Source organism: Perognathus longimembris, chromosome 12 (assembly GCF_023159225.1).
Source record: "Perognathus longimembris pacificus isolate PPM17 chromosome 12, ASM2315922v1, whole genome shotgun sequence".
Classification (NCBI taxonomy): Eukaryota; Metazoa; Chordata; class Mammalia; order Rodentia; family Heteromyidae; genus Perognathus; species Perognathus longimembris.
In genome coordinates, this window is record NC_063172.1 from 39,227,703 (window position 1) to 39,246,529 (window position 18,827).

The 18,827-nt window shown below is 35.7% G+C and overlaps 1 protein-coding gene across 5 annotated transcripts in view; it reads right to left on the reverse strand.

The window, feature by feature from the left end:
• Positions 1 to 18,827, reverse strand: part of Wwp1 (WW domain containing E3 ubiquitin protein ligase 1) — an 84,446-nt gene that overhangs the window by 46,541 nt on the left and 19,078 nt on the right. For 4 of the 5 annotated variants that reach the window (XM_048358718.1, XM_048358721.1, XM_048358719.1 and 1 more), the window contains exons 2-8: positions 18,614 to 18,709; positions 13,868 to 13,958; positions 9,082 to 9,220; positions 8,401 to 8,525; positions 6,146 to 6,283; positions 5,994 to 6,060; positions 4,115 to 4,299 (exon numbers count right to left, since the gene is read on the reverse strand). In XM_048358718.1, the coding sequence (XP_048214675.1) occupies positions 4,115 to 4,299; positions 5,994 to 6,060; positions 6,146 to 6,283; positions 8,401 to 8,525; positions 9,082 to 9,220; positions 13,868 to 13,937 (724 nt within the window). In that variant the 5' untranslated portion in view covers positions 13,938 to 13,958; positions 18,614 to 18,709. The remainder of the gene's footprint in view (positions 1 to 4,114; positions 4,300 to 5,993; positions 6,061 to 6,145; positions 6,284 to 8,400; positions 8,526 to 9,081; positions 9,221 to 13,867; positions 13,959 to 18,613; positions 18,710 to 18,827) is intronic. The other variant, XM_048358722.1, reaches the window with a different exon arrangement.

Genomic DNA, 18,827 nt, shown 5'->3' on the forward strand with positions numbered 1-18,827 from the left:
AAGCTTTTTCCAGACTGGCTGGGGAACTGATCTCTGATGACCTAAAAAGTTACCTTTGCAGGCCTTTAACAGATCTCAATAAGGACACAATCTCAGGTCTATAAGCTTTCTTTCCTGAACAGATGTATCAGCTTAAAATTCTCACTGCCAGTCAGAGCTTTGAGTAGATGTGGGGGGTTGAAATTTTAAACTATCCTCTCATTTGACAAACTTACCCTTACTAACCACTATCACAGGTGACTGGCACGTTTCTGCCCAGTAGACAGACATGGGCATTGGAAAGGCATGCTTATGAACTATTCTTCTAGGACTTCCCGGCTTTAACTTTTGAAAGGCCAAACAGGAGTGACTCTAGGATCTGACACCATCTCTGCCATCCAAAAAGTGGCTTACTGACTCTGGATGCTCCATCACTTTTGTCCCAGGAGGAGTAACTTTCCACTGGACTTGGACTCAGGGCCTGAGCGCTGTCCCCCAGCTCTCCAGCTCAAGACTAGCGCCCTACCACTTTGAGCTCCACACAACTCCATTCCCAACACTCTGCTGGCTGATTAGAGACAAGTCTCTCACAGGGACCTTTCTCTGCCCGGGCTGGCTTCGAACCGCAGATTTCAGATCAGTGAGTCTTACAAGAGGCCACTTTACTCCAATTAAAGCAACAAGGTGGTCCGCACAGAAGTAGTTTTAAGCATGCTCTTACCTGGAACTTATTAAGGGCCAGTATTAGATCTTGACAAACTTGTAGGAATTACCTGTGCTTCTCTGTGGGCCTGCTGGAAACTGTTACAAAAAAAAAAAAAAAAAAAAAAAAAAAAAAACCTACAAAGAAGCTGGAATGGCAATTAAACATTTTGGTAGCCATAATTCTCCTTTTCTCACTTTGCAATAATTATTTAGGACAATTTTACTTCCAAATTTCTTATCTAGAAATGTATTCTTGATTTCCAAAGCCTTTTTACTAACCCAACACTTTAGCTTTTATCTGCATTGGAAAAACTGAAGCTCACAGGCATTCTGAAACCAGGTGCTGCCCTTTGCCTACGGGCTGCTTGTTTCAAAAGAGCCTCTTTTTTTTTTTTTCAGTCCCAGTTACTGCATGGCATGAAGACCTTTGAATTTTTCCTTAATGCAAGAATTACAATTACAGAATTAGAAATGCTGATCCATTCAGCTTTCCAATATATTAGTGAGAAACATTGGCCCATTTTGCCATTTCTTCCTACATACATAGAGTTAATGAGAGTTTACTTTTATCCCCATCAGTTTAATATATAGCCTTTTAAATCCAAATTTTTGACACTTAGCTCTGATTTTTTTTAACTATAGTTCCTCTTTAATGCAATGCAAGAATCCTTTAAAGCATTTGGTAATGCCCAAACTTGATGACCATTTGAATTTAAACTTAAACTCACTCAATTTTACATCATACTAACAGTCTTGAACATGTTCACTCACACATTCACACACACATACATATTCAAAAGATCTTAAAGCGCGCAGAATAAGCATCGGCCGTACATTTTAAAACAAAAACCTTTAACGAATGATTTTAGCATTCTCCAGCCTCATTTTCCAGGGCTTGATAGTTTTAGTAAAACATTTTTAGTCATAGTAAAACATTTTAGCACACCAAATATTTTTCTGGTTAAGAAGGCTGGGTGGGCGGGGCTGGGAATATGGCCTAGTGGCAAGAGTGCTTGCCTCGTATACATGAGGCCCTGGGTTCAATTCCTCCAGCACCACATATACAGAAAAAAAATGGCCAGAAGTGGCGCTGTGGCTCAAGTGGCAGAGTGCTAGCCTCGAGCAAAAAAGAAGCCAGGGACAGTGCTCAGGCCCTGAGTTCACGGCCTAGGACTGGCCAAAAAAAAAAAAAAAGGCTGGGTGGGGGTCCCCCTAGAGTTCTTTTTTTTTTGCGGACACTCACACTGATTGTGGGCTGTCGCCTGTACAGTCAGTCTCATGCAGGTTTGACACAAAAGAGACTATCAGAACACAGACAACAGTGCTGCGCGGTGGGGTCACTCCCCACCGCCTGCAGGTGGCTTGGGCTGGCCCCGTGTCTGCCCCTGTTGGTGGCGGCTGCGGGTCAAGACTCGGGGCCAACGCCTCCGTGCCCTGGGCTGCCGGCGCCAGGACTGGTCGGGACCCTCCAAAGCGGAGGACACAGCTGAAACATTTTAAGAAAGGCAGAACCCAAGCTGGAGTGTCCCTGTCAACTAGTTCCCTCCAGGTGCCTATATAAGCCTAGATAGCCTAAATGAGGGGCACCGATTTAAAGCTCCCCTTAGGTGGCCAATTAGCTCTCTCAAGGATGGGCCATTCTGACTTGCACAGGGTAAACCTAGCAAGTCAGAGACTGTGATCTTGAGAATTGCAGTTCCTTACGGGCCACACCTTGGTTCTGAGCTATCTCCTTGACCTCCCTCCAGTGAGCTAGGGTCAAATCTAGGGGGCTAGATGGAGGTCCCCAAGATAGAACATTACCCATAGCTCTGATCAGATGTTTAGTTCAAAAGGCTACAAAAAAACAAAAACAAAAAACACAAGGCCTGAGAATAAGAAAAGAGTTGGAGATCTCTTAAGTTGGCCCACAAGCCTCCTCCTGCAAGAAGCAACAGGAGCAGATCTAAGTTGGCCCAACCTCCCGCAAGGGTGCAGGAGGAGTGGACCAGAGTGGATTCAAGTAGTGGTAGAGAATCTGGGATTCCCATGGGATTGCCAAGTAAGTGCATCCGCTTCGACAACCCCTTAAAGAACCCCTTTAAGAAATAAGCAAAAGTAAAACAGACAAACAGACAAATTACAGGACAAGACAAATAAACAAATGAACAGAGCTGTTTCCTTACCTTCGGAGTCTGGGGTCTCCGGGGTCTCTGGGGTGATCCCGGACAAAACCCCAAATGTTGTGCCAAGTCGCGAGATGACCACCAAGAAGGCCACCGAGACTCAGACGTTCCGAAATGCAAAAGCAAGGCAAGGCTTTATGCAAGCGAGCTGCAACTCGGGCCTCGTCCTACCCACCGACACAGCAGAGGTTAGGAGGGAGCCCTGTGCTGTGATTACACAGGGCTTATAAAGGCAAAAAACAAAGTTACAACAGGTGTTCAAGTAAGCAAGATTAGGACACAGGTACAAATCTGATTGGCTCAGGGTTCGAGGCATTTTAGGGGTGGTCAGAGTTAAGCATTCCCAGCAGTTAGAGTTCTAGACGGACTGGGCCCTATTGGGCTTGTCCTGGGTCTGCTCACAGGACCTGCTTATCTCAGGTTCACGTGGTAAAATGGGGTTCACGTGGTAAAGTGGGGTTCACATGGTAAAGTGGGGCCTGACTTCAAAGTCTGGCACTTCAGTCATGATCTACATTGAAGTATAGGTAACATAAAGCAAGACTGATAAATCACAATGTTAAGTACAATCTTGAGTTACAAAATGTTATATTATGCTGATCTAAAAACATTACAGAGAAAAATCTTCCATAGCTATTGACTCTCTAACAAAGTAATTTCTACCTTGAGGCTGTAAAATTTTCTGCTAGTTGTATTAAGTCACAGGCCATCTTAATACCAAATAAGATAGGAGAGCAAAATGAACCATTTGCTTCTAAGTTTTAGTTACAAACCAATGAATTCACTAAAGTTCTTTCAGAAACATTCTACAACATCAAAAATTAAATGTACTTTGAGGAATAAAGCCTAAGAAGTTACCTATCATAAAAGTTGAGTACAAGTGTGTAGTCCTCTCTAAAATAGTTTTCTAATGCCATCTTAAGTGATCCAAAGAAATCAAAATTTCAGAGAAAAATTACAGCCATTGTTATTTCAAATTTTCTGCCAAAGAATAAAGTGGAACTCACTAGACACTATGCTGAAAATGAACTACACAACTTGTGGGTGGGGACGGGAGGGAAAACTGGAAGAAAGTGAAGGAAGGGGTGACATTGTTCAAAAAGAAATGCACTCATTACCTGACTTATATAACTCTAATCGATCTGTACATCACTTTTACAATAAAAAATTTTAAAAAGATTACACAACAAAGGAAGTATAGGCATAGATACATAGACTTAACTTTGCTTTGATTTAAACAATGTATCATAAACAGCCAAGGTTACCAGTGTCATTGGCAGGCTCAGAGGTGAGTGGTTTTGGAGCTGGTGTATTTTTGGGTCTGGCAGCAACCTGAGACGGGGATGAAGGTGTGTTGTCTCCATTAACTACATACGAACAGCATGAGTTTGGGATGCCAGTATTTGTAGGTACATGATTATCTATTCCATTAGTACCTTCAATAGCCAACCTTTAAAAACAAACAAAAATGTCTTAGTTCAATAAGTTAAGTATAACTGAATAATTTTTCATCAGGATTTCCCTAAGAAAAATTTAGAATTCTTAATATTCATGTAAAGTAATCGGTAGAAAAAGCAAGGGGCAAAGATACGGTCTGTTTTATTTCATTAAAGTTTAAAATACTTTTAGTTTTAATTGTACAGTACTGAGACTTGTGCCTCATGTTCTTACTTGGTTTTTCGCTCAGGGCTGGCACCCTACCACTTAATCCACACTTCTCTTCCAGCTTTTTGCTGGTTAATTAAGAGATAAGAGACAAGTACTTTTCTGCCCCAGACGGCTTCAAACCTCTACACTCAGATCTTAGCTTCCTAAGTTGCCGGAACGATAGCATGAACCACCAGCATCTGGGCTTAAATTTTTATCTTTAGACAGGGTCTAAGATGGCCAACCTGGCCACAAACTTCTGCCTCAGCCTCCAGAGTACCTGAGAGTACAACACCATACCTTCTGGTCCAAGTGATTTTATGAGGACCATTTAATGACAACTTAAGATCACTAGTACCAACTTAATTAAGAGTAGAGTAATACAGGTCACATTTTGTTTCCCCAACATGTTTTTTTAATGTCCCAAGTAATTTTGCAGAAACATATTTTTATATTTTAAGACCACACTTCTACCATAATTGATATTAAACATATTTATTCCAATTTAAATGTCAGAAAGCCTCTATTGTCACAAAATGTGAATCATGTTTTTGAAATGACACGATGATTACAGTAGAAAAGCAAATCAGTAGAACACTTATCTTCCTGTGATCTACAGAATGCCAGTTCAGATAGAAGTAAGATTTATCCATAATGAATTTATTTGCCAAAAAGCCAAAGTACAGATTAAAAAACACATTTTTAGTAAGAAAGAATGAAGCTCAGACACAAAAATGAATTTCATATATCATTGCAACATAAATGAATCTTGAACTGTTATGCTAAGTCTGAGAAGCCAATCATAAATATTCACAATTTATGAATTTTATATGAAATGACAAATATAGAAACAAAAGGTAAGTGGATGGGTAGGTTGCGTAGTCTCGAAATATACAAAATCTACTGAAATTTATTCTTTAAAAGAATTACTGTGGTATGTGTTATATCTTAATAAACTACTATTGTTTTTAAAAGCTACTTTCATAAGCATTCAACAAATATGTTTTCATGTAAGCTTTTAAATTTTGTGACAAATTCTAAATTAAAGTTAAAAGTTTAAACTTCCTACTTAGGGCTGAGTGTGGCTATGCATAATTGTAATTCCAGGGCCTGAGGGGTTAAGGCAGGAAGATGTTGAGTTTGAAGCTAGCCTGATCTATATACAGCCCATTTCAAAAAATTAACCAATTAAAAGTAGTTTCAAAAACAAGAACGAAACCATTTTGTTGTGCCTGTACAGTGGCTTGATCTCAGGACCTAGGCATCAATCATTAAGTTTTTTGCTCAAGGCTCATGCTGTACTGCTGGAGCCACAGTTGATGGTAATAGTAGATCAAAGTCTCATGGACTTTCCTGACCTAGCTGGCTTGGAATCTGGGTCCTCACATGTCAGTCTCCTTAGAGTAGCTAGGATTACAAGTGTGAACTACTGGAGTGCAGTCCAAACCACTTTATACTAGGAAATGTTACCACAGACATTGAAATGAAACATTCTACCTGGTTGTTGTCCTTGCCAAAGGATCTCCATTTTCATGTAAGGCATCCCCATTTTGCTGTATTTCTACTGAACAAGAAACAAAGAAAGAACTAGGTTTTCATATACTTCTTGCAGACTTACTTTAAATTTTAAAAGCATACATGTAGCTTACTTGTTGGAGATGAGCTATGATTTGCTAGATTTTCTGGCTCAATCACTAGTCCATCAAGTACAACTGTTAGTTCACCAGTTTGTACTACACCATTCTTGTTTTCCAAAGAGAGTTTTAGTTGTTCTTTCACTTTTTCCACTAGAAAAAAGAATAACCTATTTAATCACTTTGGCTACATTCGAAATCAAAATTACATTTCAAGAATGAATCTAACTCAGTACTTGACAGCTATGGTCAGAAGGAAGTCTTTGTATTTTTATCTATACTAGCTTTTCACACCTAATTAAGTAATTCTTCTCTCCCCCTCCCCAAACTTTCGATAGATCATCTTTAACTGCTTCTATACACAGTTTGAACTTCATATTACATAAATAAATCTAATAGTTTGTGTAATGACTGAACAAACGTACTCTTCAGTCCAACTCTTTGGTTAAGGCATAATTTCTGCATAATAATCAAACAGCAACTATTGTGACAAATTCTAGCTCTGCTACTAATTAGCCACATTATGGATTAAATTATTTAAATTTCTTGAACCCTCATTTTTCTCATTTCCTTACTTCAAAAAGGATAGTCAGACTTAAAAAAAACAAAACTTCAAACTAAAACCAGTCATAAGCACTTAATGCAAAGCCCACATCGGGCACACAAGTCCTCAAGGAATGCTACTAAGAATCATGACAACAGTTTAGGATTTCCTTTTTATATAAAACCAAATATTTCTCTTTCATCATTGGGGTATTTAGATGTTACTTAAATGAAAAGTCATTTTATGATCTAATGAAGAAATCAGAATGTTTGTAATATCAAATACTCTTATTGGAATACTTATACATTCTTAGCAAAAATGAAGTAAACAAAACTCAAAATGTTTTACTAGAGTTCATTCACCTGATGCTGAACTAAAAATGCAGAATCAAAGCACTATATAAGGTAGCTCAATCAAAGAAAGCCTAGAATTTATCATCTTTATAAATGAAACATTTTTGTTTCAAGGCTAACTAAGCACAGTAAATTTATATTACTTCCAATCCAAATTCACACTTAAGAAACAAAATATGTCTTCTACCTACAACCTTGCAATTACTTGTTACTCTAGCAAGTAACTTTAAGTTATTTTTATAATAAAGTGAGTGAGACTAAGATACACAGATTTCTTCTATCTTTGAATCATTATAAATTTATCACAAGGTTTAATCTTTGCAATGAACTGATTTACATTTTGTAAGGAAATAAGATAAGCAAAAAGATTTACAGATTTTAACATTAGTTTGAATTAACTACTGGAACTGGTCTGATGTTAGAAAATAAGACTTAATGTTATAAAAAAAAATTGTATGGCACTTAAAGTTGAAACCAGAACTGCTTATAACCTTCTATGAATTACATATTTTGAGAATTCAATAAAGCCTGATTTGTAATTCTACGGAATTACAAGTTGAAGTACATAAATCTATACTTTCACAAACACTGGTAAGAGGTTTACAAAATATTTGCAGTATAACCTATCCTAAAAATCCTCTAGCTAGAAAAATTTAAATCATGGAAACATAATTACAGTATACTGATAAATTTTTAAGAGCAGAACATCAAATAATAAATGGTCATGTTTATGTCTATGAACAAGAAAATCACAGAAACCAAATTACTGAATGGGGTATTCTAGGATAGAAAAATCATAGATAATTTTTATATTACTGTCTGATTTTCTGTATTCTCCACATTTTCTACAGTAATTGGTCATATGATGAAATTCCAAAAGTTAAAGTTAGAACTTATTTTATCCAAATACAAGTTTATTCTAGAAACAAAGAAGAGTAGGCTCAGACACTGGTCATTTTTATTTTCAAGGGCCTTTGTCTTGGGGGATATGGTTCAAAACAGGATCTTCCTATATCGCCTAGCTTGACCTGGAACTCACAATTCTCCTGCCTCAGCCTCCCAGATGCTAGGGATGCAGATGTGTACCATCATGTGTTGCTTAAGTTTTAAAATACACAAATGAGTAAAATAACGAATGACTAATTATCTTGGATAGAATACTTGCAGATGACTGAAATCATTTTATAGAATGGAGAAAAGCAAGGGTTTTAAATATTATTTCATATGATACCCATCAATTTAAACGCAATCACATGCAAAAACTAATATTCTCCTTTAACAATACAAAATTATAGTTTGCTGTTGTATTATAGGGTATGTTAAACGTGTATGGAATAAACTTACAAAGAAACAAAGGTCAAAAAGATACTTACATTTTCTATTGTGCGTTAAAAGGGCTTGTTTCAGATCCACCATTGCTCTTCCTAATAAGGCATCTGCTTTTAAAGTGTGATGACTCCAAACTCGAAATTCTAATGTTGTCTGTGGGGTCACATTTCTGTAGGAGTAAAATTAAGGCAAAACACAAACACCATCACTGTATGGGAATATTTATTTCAATACTTTTTAAAATTAACAGAAAATTCATTATTTAATATCATATGAAATGAAACTATTTGAATTATTAATTTTTACTTTCAAATACATAAAGATTTTAATAGTTACATAAAAATTTCTGTAGTTACTAATCCAAAATATCCACAATACTCTGAGTTGTACTGAGAATTTAAAACAATACTATTTTTATCTGAAAAAAATTCAAACAAATTTCAAAAACATTTCAGAAAACTGATGGCATTAGTTAGAATATTTTTACTACAAATGAATACATCCCCTATTATTTCTAAAATACCAAAATTTTAATTTCCATGCTAAATCATTCAGAGTAAAAAAGGTTCTATGGAAATAATTTAATAAAACAAAGCAAGAATTATTATTCTTTCTCGTTAAGAAAAATGAATTCAACTACCTTCCCATTTTAAATCACCTATTAACAATGAGGAAAAGAGATACTTTACATTGAAGTCATCTTACAAACTTAAGAACGTACTTACACAGTAAGCTGTTCATCCCATTTTGGATTAGAAGAACTACTGGACTTCGCTGTTTTTTTAATTTCTCCATCAACAGTTACTTCTGTATATATTGCTGTTCCAAACCAGTTCTTTTTTCTTTTTAGTTTGGCACTAGAAACTAACAGAAAAATAATCATCATTAATATGTACAGTCAATAAGTAGTATTGCCTACTAATGAATCAATAAAAATGGAAGTTCTTAAAGACCACAAATAAGAACACACTAAAGCCACCAGTACAACAATGTTTATTGCAGCACAATTTGTCATAGCTAGAATATGGAACCAACCCAGATGCCCCTCAGTAGACGAATGGATCAGGAAAATGTGGTACATATACACAATGGAATTTTATGCCTCTATCAGAAAGAATGACATTGCCCCATTCGTAAGGAAATGGAAGGACATGGAAAAAATTATACTAAGTGAAGTGAGCCAGACCCAAAGAAACATGGACTCTATGGTCTCCCTCATAGAGAATAATTAGCACAGGTTTAGGCTAGTCACAGCAGAGGATCACAAGAGCCCAATAGCTATACCCTTATGAACACACAAGATGATGCTCAGTGAAATGAACTCCAGGTTATGGAAACGATTGTTATATCACAGTTGTAACTACTTTCAACGTGCTATGTGTATGTCAGTCTAACAATAAAAATTTTTTTAAAAAAAGGAAGTTCTTCTAGTGCAACTAAATCTCTTCCCACTGGCAAAAGGAGAAGGTAGCAATAATGCCTGAGAGCTATTTGAATTTTTGTTATTCTGACATATAATTTACACATCATATAATTCATCCAATTATGGATGAAATGGCTGAATTTATTGGCCTTAAAAGAATCACAGAGTTGTGCAAATATTACTTGCAATCAATTTTAAAGCATTTTTGCTGAGCTGGCTGTGTGGTGGTGTACACCTATAACACCAGCACTAGAAAAGCTGAGGCAGAAAGATCATAAGTTCCAGGAAAACATAAGCTAGATATGAGCTACAGAGTGAAAGCCAGTGTAAAATAATCCCAAAACCAAAAAAGAAAATAGAAAGTCAAAGAAATAGATGCTATTGAGCAGGATGTCTACTCAACATTCCTATTAACATCCTTGCTGGACGGTATTCTTCATTCGAAATGTGTAAAAGCTTTAATTGAAAATGGGATTCAAAAAGCAAGAAAAGCAACTGCATTTTTAAATAAAAAGTTTGAAAGTAAAATGTCATTTTAAGTTAATCAGAATCTTCTATAGAAAATAAACTTTAAATGTAATTTACCTAAGACATGAAGGAACTAATAATTAGGCTATACATTTGTCTTTCATGTTTCCAACTACTAACCTAAACAAGAAAATAAATATTCTGTCAGAGCAGTACAAACAATTTATCTTATCTCTAAAATGGACTATGCCTATCCTGGGTCTATGATGAGAAAGTGAAAGACCTTCCCATGTCATATACACTAGGTGTTAAACATACGGAAACAAACCAGCTAATGCAGGCTTCTACTATCTTGTGACAGTAGTCACACAAATACATCAGGAAAACTCAACCTGATAAATGTCTCAGTAGAGGCACAGTTCTTGAGTAACAGTAGTCCTCATTAATACCTGAGGAATAGTAGATTTATAGCAAATACTACATTCAAGTATTGGCAACACAGAACAAAGAGTGTTCAACATTATTTCTGATGTGCTACTATCAGAGTCTTAACAAAATTCATTTCCATCCTTCACTATTCAAGTTGCTTTTATGTTCAGCACCACTGGACTGATATAAAAGGCCCAGACTTGCAAGCTCTCAAGAAATCCCCTGCATGTTTCATCCCAGGTGAAAGTGTCATTTCCTTGGTAATACAGGTCGTATCTATCCACACGAGAAGAAAACAGGAAGGAGAAGATAATACAGAATCACAATGAAAGCACAGAGAGACTATATCTAGGCTCATATTTTAATTCTACCAACTACTAGAACTTGATAGTAAGAATGTCAATTAACCATGCATTCCAATTTTTTTCCGTCTGAAGAATACCTAATTCTTAGGATTGGTAAGTGATAAGATGAAAAGCACTACCATCATCAATGAATTCCTGGCACCCAAAATGGTGAACATTACTATTATACAGTTACTATTGTACAATGGTGAACATTATATTATACAGTTATAATATAGACACTTTGAGCTAACTGCAAACTCAATCAAAGCACATCGGTCTACCTTTTTAACTGGCAACATGCTCAATACTACCAGAAGCTGGAATGACAAAAAATTAGTATTAGTATTAGTACTATCTGACAATCTTGGGGCTTGAACTCAGAGCCTGGGCACTGTCTCTGGGCCTCCTTGTGCTCCTGGTTAGTACTATACCATTTCAGACACAGCACCACTTCCAGCTTTTCATGAGTAGTTTACTGGAGATAAGTCTCACAGACTTTCTTGTCCAGGCAGGTTCCAAACCACAATCCTCAGATTTCAGTCTCCTAAGTAGGTAGGACTATAGGCATGAGTTACCAGTGCTTCATTAAGACAACAAATTTTTAAGGATAATTTTTAATCTCACTAAAAATTTACAAAAATATACAGAAGATGACTATAATTCTGATTGTAAATAATCAAAAATCAATACCATTATTTCAAATAGTTCTAACTAGTGGAAATTATGTAGGGTATGTAGGAAAATATGTAGTGGAAATATGTAGGGTAAGAGTGCATATCCTCATTTAATGGGAGTTACCTTTGGTATTATACATAGAATGTCCTCTGCTACAAAGTTATGTACATACTGAAAAACTATTAGAAAATAAGGAGGTTAACTTTTAAATGATACAACAGCTCCTCTAAAAAAAATCAGTAATAATCTTAAATGTGCAGGAGTGACATAAAGTTAACTAAAAAACTTTAATGATGGACATAATAGATGAAAAGAATGAATATTCATTGAATATTTTTGGATTTGAAATTTTCAATATAGAAAGATCCAAATTATCTCTTATTTAATATAGTATTTTAAATCAAAGTGCCACTTTTTTTTTTTTTTAGTTTCTCTGGTGGGGGTAGAGGAAATGAGGAAGATTCAAACTAAATAAAGTTAAAAAAAAAAATTAGAGGGCTGAGAATGTGGCTTAGTGGTAGAGTGCTTGCCTAGCATGCATGAAGGCCGGGGTTCGATTCCTCAGCACCACATACACAGAAAAAGCCAGAAGTGGCGGTGTGGCTCAAATGCCTTGAGCAAAAAAAAGAAGCCAGGGACAGTGTTCAGGCCCTAAGTTCAAGCCTCAGGACTGGCAAAAAAAAAATAGAGCACGAAGAAAGTAGAAATATGCATAATATGCAAAGTATGAGAGGTTCCTTCAAATCTGCTTTAAGTAGTGTAAGACGAAACTAATTATGGCAGTCTGACAGTGATGAGAGAAAGGTGACGAGAATAGTGAGGTGTCTGTATACAATGATGATACTTAAAATCAATAGAAGACAAGATAATTCCATAAATATTACAACACTAAGAACGTAGTCTATCAATTCATACCGCCAATACTCAAATGAGACATATACAAATTTATATTCTTAGTTTTAAAAAGTGAAATTATTAAGGTAATAGCCAACACAATAGCTAAAAATACTCCAAGTGTGATTATAACAGCCTATAACTTTTTCAAACTTAGGTATTCTCTTATGTGTACTTTGCAAACTTTGTGCTTCTGACCTTTTCCCTTCAAAAATCTAAAATCTAAAAAGATATTCAAGATAATAACTTCTGTATGCTACTATGCTGATGCACATGGTAACCTACAATATGCTACCACATTGCAGTGAACATTTTCTGTTGGAGTCTTTTGTCATAATTTTCCTGCTTCACGTGATCGCTCTTCTTATTGTTACAAAGATCGTAATTACTATTATAATTATTATTTTGCTATACTGGGAATCAATCCCAAGTCTAGTATGCCAAGGAAAGTCTCTTTCTCTCTCTCTCTCACACACACACACACACACACACACACACACACACACTGCTGCCCACTATTATTATTTGTTGCTTTCAATCAGATATGGGTTAAGTATAGAAAGAAGAAAAAGAATAGCAGATTACATCCTAGCACCAAGGAAGCTAAGGTAGGAGTATCACAAGTTCAAGGCTAGCCTGGGCTACATAGTGAGACTCTGTCTCAATAAAAAAAAAAGGATACGCTAATAATAGAAACAAATCAGGGTGTTAAAAATAATTTATCTTAGTGAAGAGTACACCCAATTTCGCAATAGCATCTGATAGCATCTGATTATTTAAAAATAAAACTAGAGATGTAGCTCATTGGAAAAGCAATTGCCTAGCATGCTTGAGGCCCTGAGTTCAACCCTTAGTACCACAAAGAATAATCAGTACATAGATCACTGTTAACTAATGTAAAAAGTGCAAAGCCTAAGAATCCTAACATCTTAATTGGTCTCTTATTACCAAAAGAAGGCACTTAGTCCCTTTGCTTATTGGATGCTTCAATAATGAGGAATAATGATACATATTACACAGGGTACGGTGAAATCAGGAGAACAGTAGATTTTACCAGGTAGTTTTTATTTTAAAAATTAGATTAACAAGATGAGAAAGGCACAGGAAAGGAGAAAATAGAAAACAAAAGCAAAGAACTAAAACTGGGTGCCATTTAACAGAGGAATACTTGAGTATTTCCCAAGAACGTTATTATGCAATAAGTCTGCTGAATTAGTTTATTCAAAACTGAATTTCAGCGAATCACCATATTAAATTATTATGAAAACCACTTACCAGTTACCTGTAACTGTAACCTTCCACTGTGGTTATCATTACTATCAGACCTTGGTGAAGCAGTGGCCATGTCCCAAATTTCAGTTTAAGTCTACAAAAAAAGACCATTTATTCATGTATGAGACATCATGTATGAGACACAATACTGCAATTTTCTAAATGTTTAAATATGACTGTTCAAATCGACTATAATCCACTCTTATTTTCAGCCCATTACATTTATGTTCACAGGCATCCTTCATCTGAAATTACAACTGAGCATTAGAAACATAAATTTCAGAATATGGTAAATAAATCACATCTGAGTCAATGTAAATGACAACATAAATGATTATACTAAGAATCGAGGGTCACATATTAAATAAGAATACAATGAATAAATTCATATTTTTATATTATGTGAATCACTTGAGTACATTGACCTTTGTATACTTCAATACTTTGTATTTCCTAAGATTATCTTAAATAATCACAGCATAATGATCAAGTTTGGGAATTTAAATAGCATTTTAAAATTCTCTAGTATGTGGTTCATATTCTAATTTTAACAATATACTTCATAAAATTTCTAAAATTTTATGCAGTCTAGTTGCATATTCTACATGTTTAAATGTACTGTATATGTATGTTTGTATTATAAAGATAATAAATAGTTGTTAATATGATTAACTGAGTAATCTGCATTCACTGTTTTTGAGATCTCATTGGGGCCAATGCTCTCATTCATAAGATGGGAAAATAGGCTTAAAAATTATATCAACTTGAGATCTCATTGGGGCCAATGCTCTCATTCATAAGATAGGAAAATAGGCTTAAAAATTATATGAACTTGATAGGCTGGGAATGTGGCTTAGTGGTAGAGTGTTTGCCTAGCATGTGTAGGCCCTGGGTTCGATTCCTCAGTACCCCATAAACAAAAAAGGCTGGAAGTGGCACTGTAGCTCAAGTGGTAAAATGCTACCCTTGAGCACAAGAAGCTCAGGGACAATGCCAAGGCCCTGGGTTCAAGCCTAGGACTGACAAAAAAAAAGTATAAAAATTTTGTCTACTTAAGGATAATCAGCTGTCCTATTTGAGGCCAATGGACATGAAATTATTAACCAATGAACACTGGTTAGTAATGAGCTGAACAGTCAACAAACACTGAAGAAAACCAATTGAAATAGAGGACTTCAATTTCTAGTAGTCTAGTCTAGTATATATCCTGAAAGTCCTTCCTGCTTAAACATAAATAGGTTCAGCATAAGTTAAGCTAATAAGCCTCTTTTCAAGTTCCATTATATTCTCAAGAACTACGAGAAATAATAAGCCTTCACTTAACACTAGCCTTCAAAAATACACACACCTTAAACTGAGCAGTACAAAATAACTGAGCAGTACAAAATAGTAAATAGTCAGTATACATAAATAAATAAGTACAAGTGTTGCCCAAAATGTGAATATTGAAATTAGCATCCTAAGATCAGAAAACAAATTATTGGGCCTGTTGCAATGTTAGAGGAGCTCATTAAGAAAGGGCACACATCCATAGTTACCTCTAACAATCATCAAAAGATATGCAAATGCTCTCAAGGTAGACCACTGGTATGACTGAAGATGAACAGCAACTAATCCAAGCCATAATTTAAAAACAAAGAAAAAAGGTTTTATAGGAAAATGTGTCCCCATGTGTGAGAGTCAGCCGATACCAAATACAGGACTTTACACGTATCAAATGCCAACTTGTGCATGTGTGCATGTATGCATGTGTGCATGCGTGCGTGTGTGTGCATGTGTGCGTGCATGTGTGCAAGCATGTGGGTGCCAGGACTTCAACTCAGGGTCTGGGAGCTATCTCTTAGCGTTTTTGCTTAAGGATGGCCCTCTAATACTTAAGCCTCTCCCCTTCACTCACTTCTGGCTGTTTGCTGATTAATTGGAAATAAACATCTTATGTCCTTTTCTGCTGGACTGACTTCAAACTGAGATCCTCAGATCTCAGCCTCCTAGGTAGCTAGGACCAGAGATGTAAGCCATCAGAACCCAACTTCAAATCTAAACTCTGAAAAAGTAGCTTTATCAACAAGAGATGAAATGAAGCATGTCCAAACGAAAAACTAATACAATGACAATGAAAAATAATTAGACAGAATTTAGGCATCATTTGTTTTTACTTTAGCGTAGTCTCAGATCTATAGATCTATAGATAACCCAAAATCAACTCCATTATTTTATGAGTTGCTTTTACTTTTTTTAAATGACATAAAATTCATACAGTACAATGTATGTTTCAAAAATGTGTTCAATGTTCAAATCAGGATAAGCCTATCTATCCATTCAAACACTTATCATTTGACATCAAAATATTATTTCTAGCTTTTTTCAACCATACAGTACACTACAGTAATGCTACTGTTCAATATAACACACTTCTTTCTCACTATGACTTGACTAGCCATGCACTAGCCCTTCTCTAGCCCTCCCTCTCTTTCCTATGCCTCTGTTTTGACATCTTACTTTAGTATGTTACATTGTCATAATAAATTAGTAAATACTGATGTTGTTATTAACTAAATTCTTCAGTTTATTCAAATCTCCTTAGGTTTTACCCAAACCTTTCTTCTGTCCCAAGATCCCATCAAAGACTATGTAGCAGATCCTATCTCAAAAAAAAAACAACAACAACTAAAAGAAACATTATACTTCTTTCATTATTGCATTTCATTAAGTTCCTCTGGGCTCTGACAGTTTCTTGATATTTTCCTTGTTTTTTTTTAAATTAGTATTTTGAGGTGATAGTGATCCAACCTAGAGTTTCATACCTGCTTAGGCAAGTATTGTACCACTAAACTTCATCTCCAGCTTAATTCTATTTTGTTTTATTATTCTTAATAAACAGAACCTGTGAGTATTAACATCTACCTCTCACTCAGTCCTACCCACAAGATCTAATACTCCAAGAACTGAAGTCATCAAAAAATTCTTTTGGATTTCTTTTTGCTGTCATTAGGATATCTCACCTTTCGCCAAGCATTTTCTTTAAAAATGGCATACTGCCATAGTTGAAAAAAACAAAGTGTGGATGGTGAGTCTACAAAGCTTATACAACAAACACAATTATATGAAGCACACTGAAAAATTACTAAGATCCAAAGGGTTACCAACAGATACCACTGTTTAAAGACTCTACAATTATTTTCTGGTTATACCATATAAATACGTTTCTGATTATGTATTGTTGTATGCTTGAATGTTTTCCTTGCATTGTATAAAAATCTGTAAATTAGATTTTCCTCTATAATACAATACTTACTATGTGTGCAAGCTTTAAAAACCATACAGACTGGCTGGGCACAGATGGCTGATGTCTGTAATCCTAGGTATTCAGAAGGCAAGAGATCTGAGGATTGTGGTTTGAAGCCAGTGCTGGCAAGAAAGGTCCAGAAGATTCTTATCTTAAATTAGCCATCAAAAAGCCAGAAGCAGAGTTGTAGCTTAAGTAGTAGAGCACTAGCCTTGAGCAAAATAATACAGGGACAGTGCTTACGCTGCGAGTTCAACCTCAAGGACCAGGACAAAAAATAAATAAAAACGAAAACAGACAGACTAAATTGAAACTCAAAGCCAAGAACTGTATTTGTTGTATTCAAAAAGAAAAGGCCAGGGGTGGTGATTCCTACCTATAATCCTACCTACTCAGAAAGCAGAGATGAGGATGAACTAAGGGTAGGTAGGTGTTTAACATTTGACATTATTATATAAAGCTGCACATTTGGATTCCCAGGTAAAAATTTCAAGAGACTTTATTTCAACCAATTAAAAAAAACTGGGTATAGTAACAGGACCTTATCATCCCAATTACATGAAAAGCATAAATAGTAGAATTAAAATGCAGGCTAGCCTACGCATAAATGTGAGATCCTATTAAAAAATTGTTTTTTTTAAAAGGTCTAGGGTATGACTCAAGTGGTTGAGCATCTCTCTGACATGCACAAGTCCCTGAACTGAAACCACAATACCACCAAAATTAAGAAATAAAAAATTTAGGAGCCAGGCACTGGTAGTTCACACCTATAATCCTAGTTACTCAGGAGGCTGAGATCTAAGGATCTGGATTCAAAGCCATGTTAGGCAGGAAAGTCCCTGAGGCTCTTATCTACAATTAACCACTCAAATCCAAAAGTAGAGCTGTGACTCAAGTAGTAAGTAGAGTGTTAGCATTGAGCAAAAACAGCTCAGGGACAGCACCCAGGACCAGCCAAAAAAAAAAAAAGGAAAGGAAAAAAGATAATATTTACATTGGAGCTGGAAAAAGAAGAATATGGGATAAGGGCTGCATTCACTGGTAGCTCATTAACCATATTAAAACAAATCTAAATTCTAGTTTGGAATGGTTGGTTCACAGATATCTGTATTTATTACTCACTTCCACATGTTACATACATTCTGCATGTTCAAACTTACACTACGCCTAACCTCACAATTCATATGTAAACTAAGGAATATATATGTGGGGGGAAGTTTGTGTCTGTAACATATACACATACACTTATACATATTCTTTAAACATTATAATAACACTATGATGAGAGAGTACCATGTATGATACAGTCTACAACTTAAAGATGAGGAAACTGCCCCTCAGAAGTGTCCGTCTATAGCCATACTGTTAAAACAACATCTTAATAGTTCTACTTAAGTATAATTAACAACATGCACTGAGTTTGACTGCCATATAGTATTTGTGTAAAAATGGTAATCACTTACTATGTATGAGGAACTGTACTAGACACTGGGGACAAAAAGATGAGCAAAACACGATTCCTTCTTTCAAGGAGCTCATAGTCTGCTGAAGAGATAACCCTGCAAACAAACAAACAGCTTTCACTGTAATAATGGATGAAAAATGTGTGTTCACATGGCAACTAACCCATCTACAGGGTTCAGGAAAAGGTTCACAGAGAAGATAACTTATATGTGA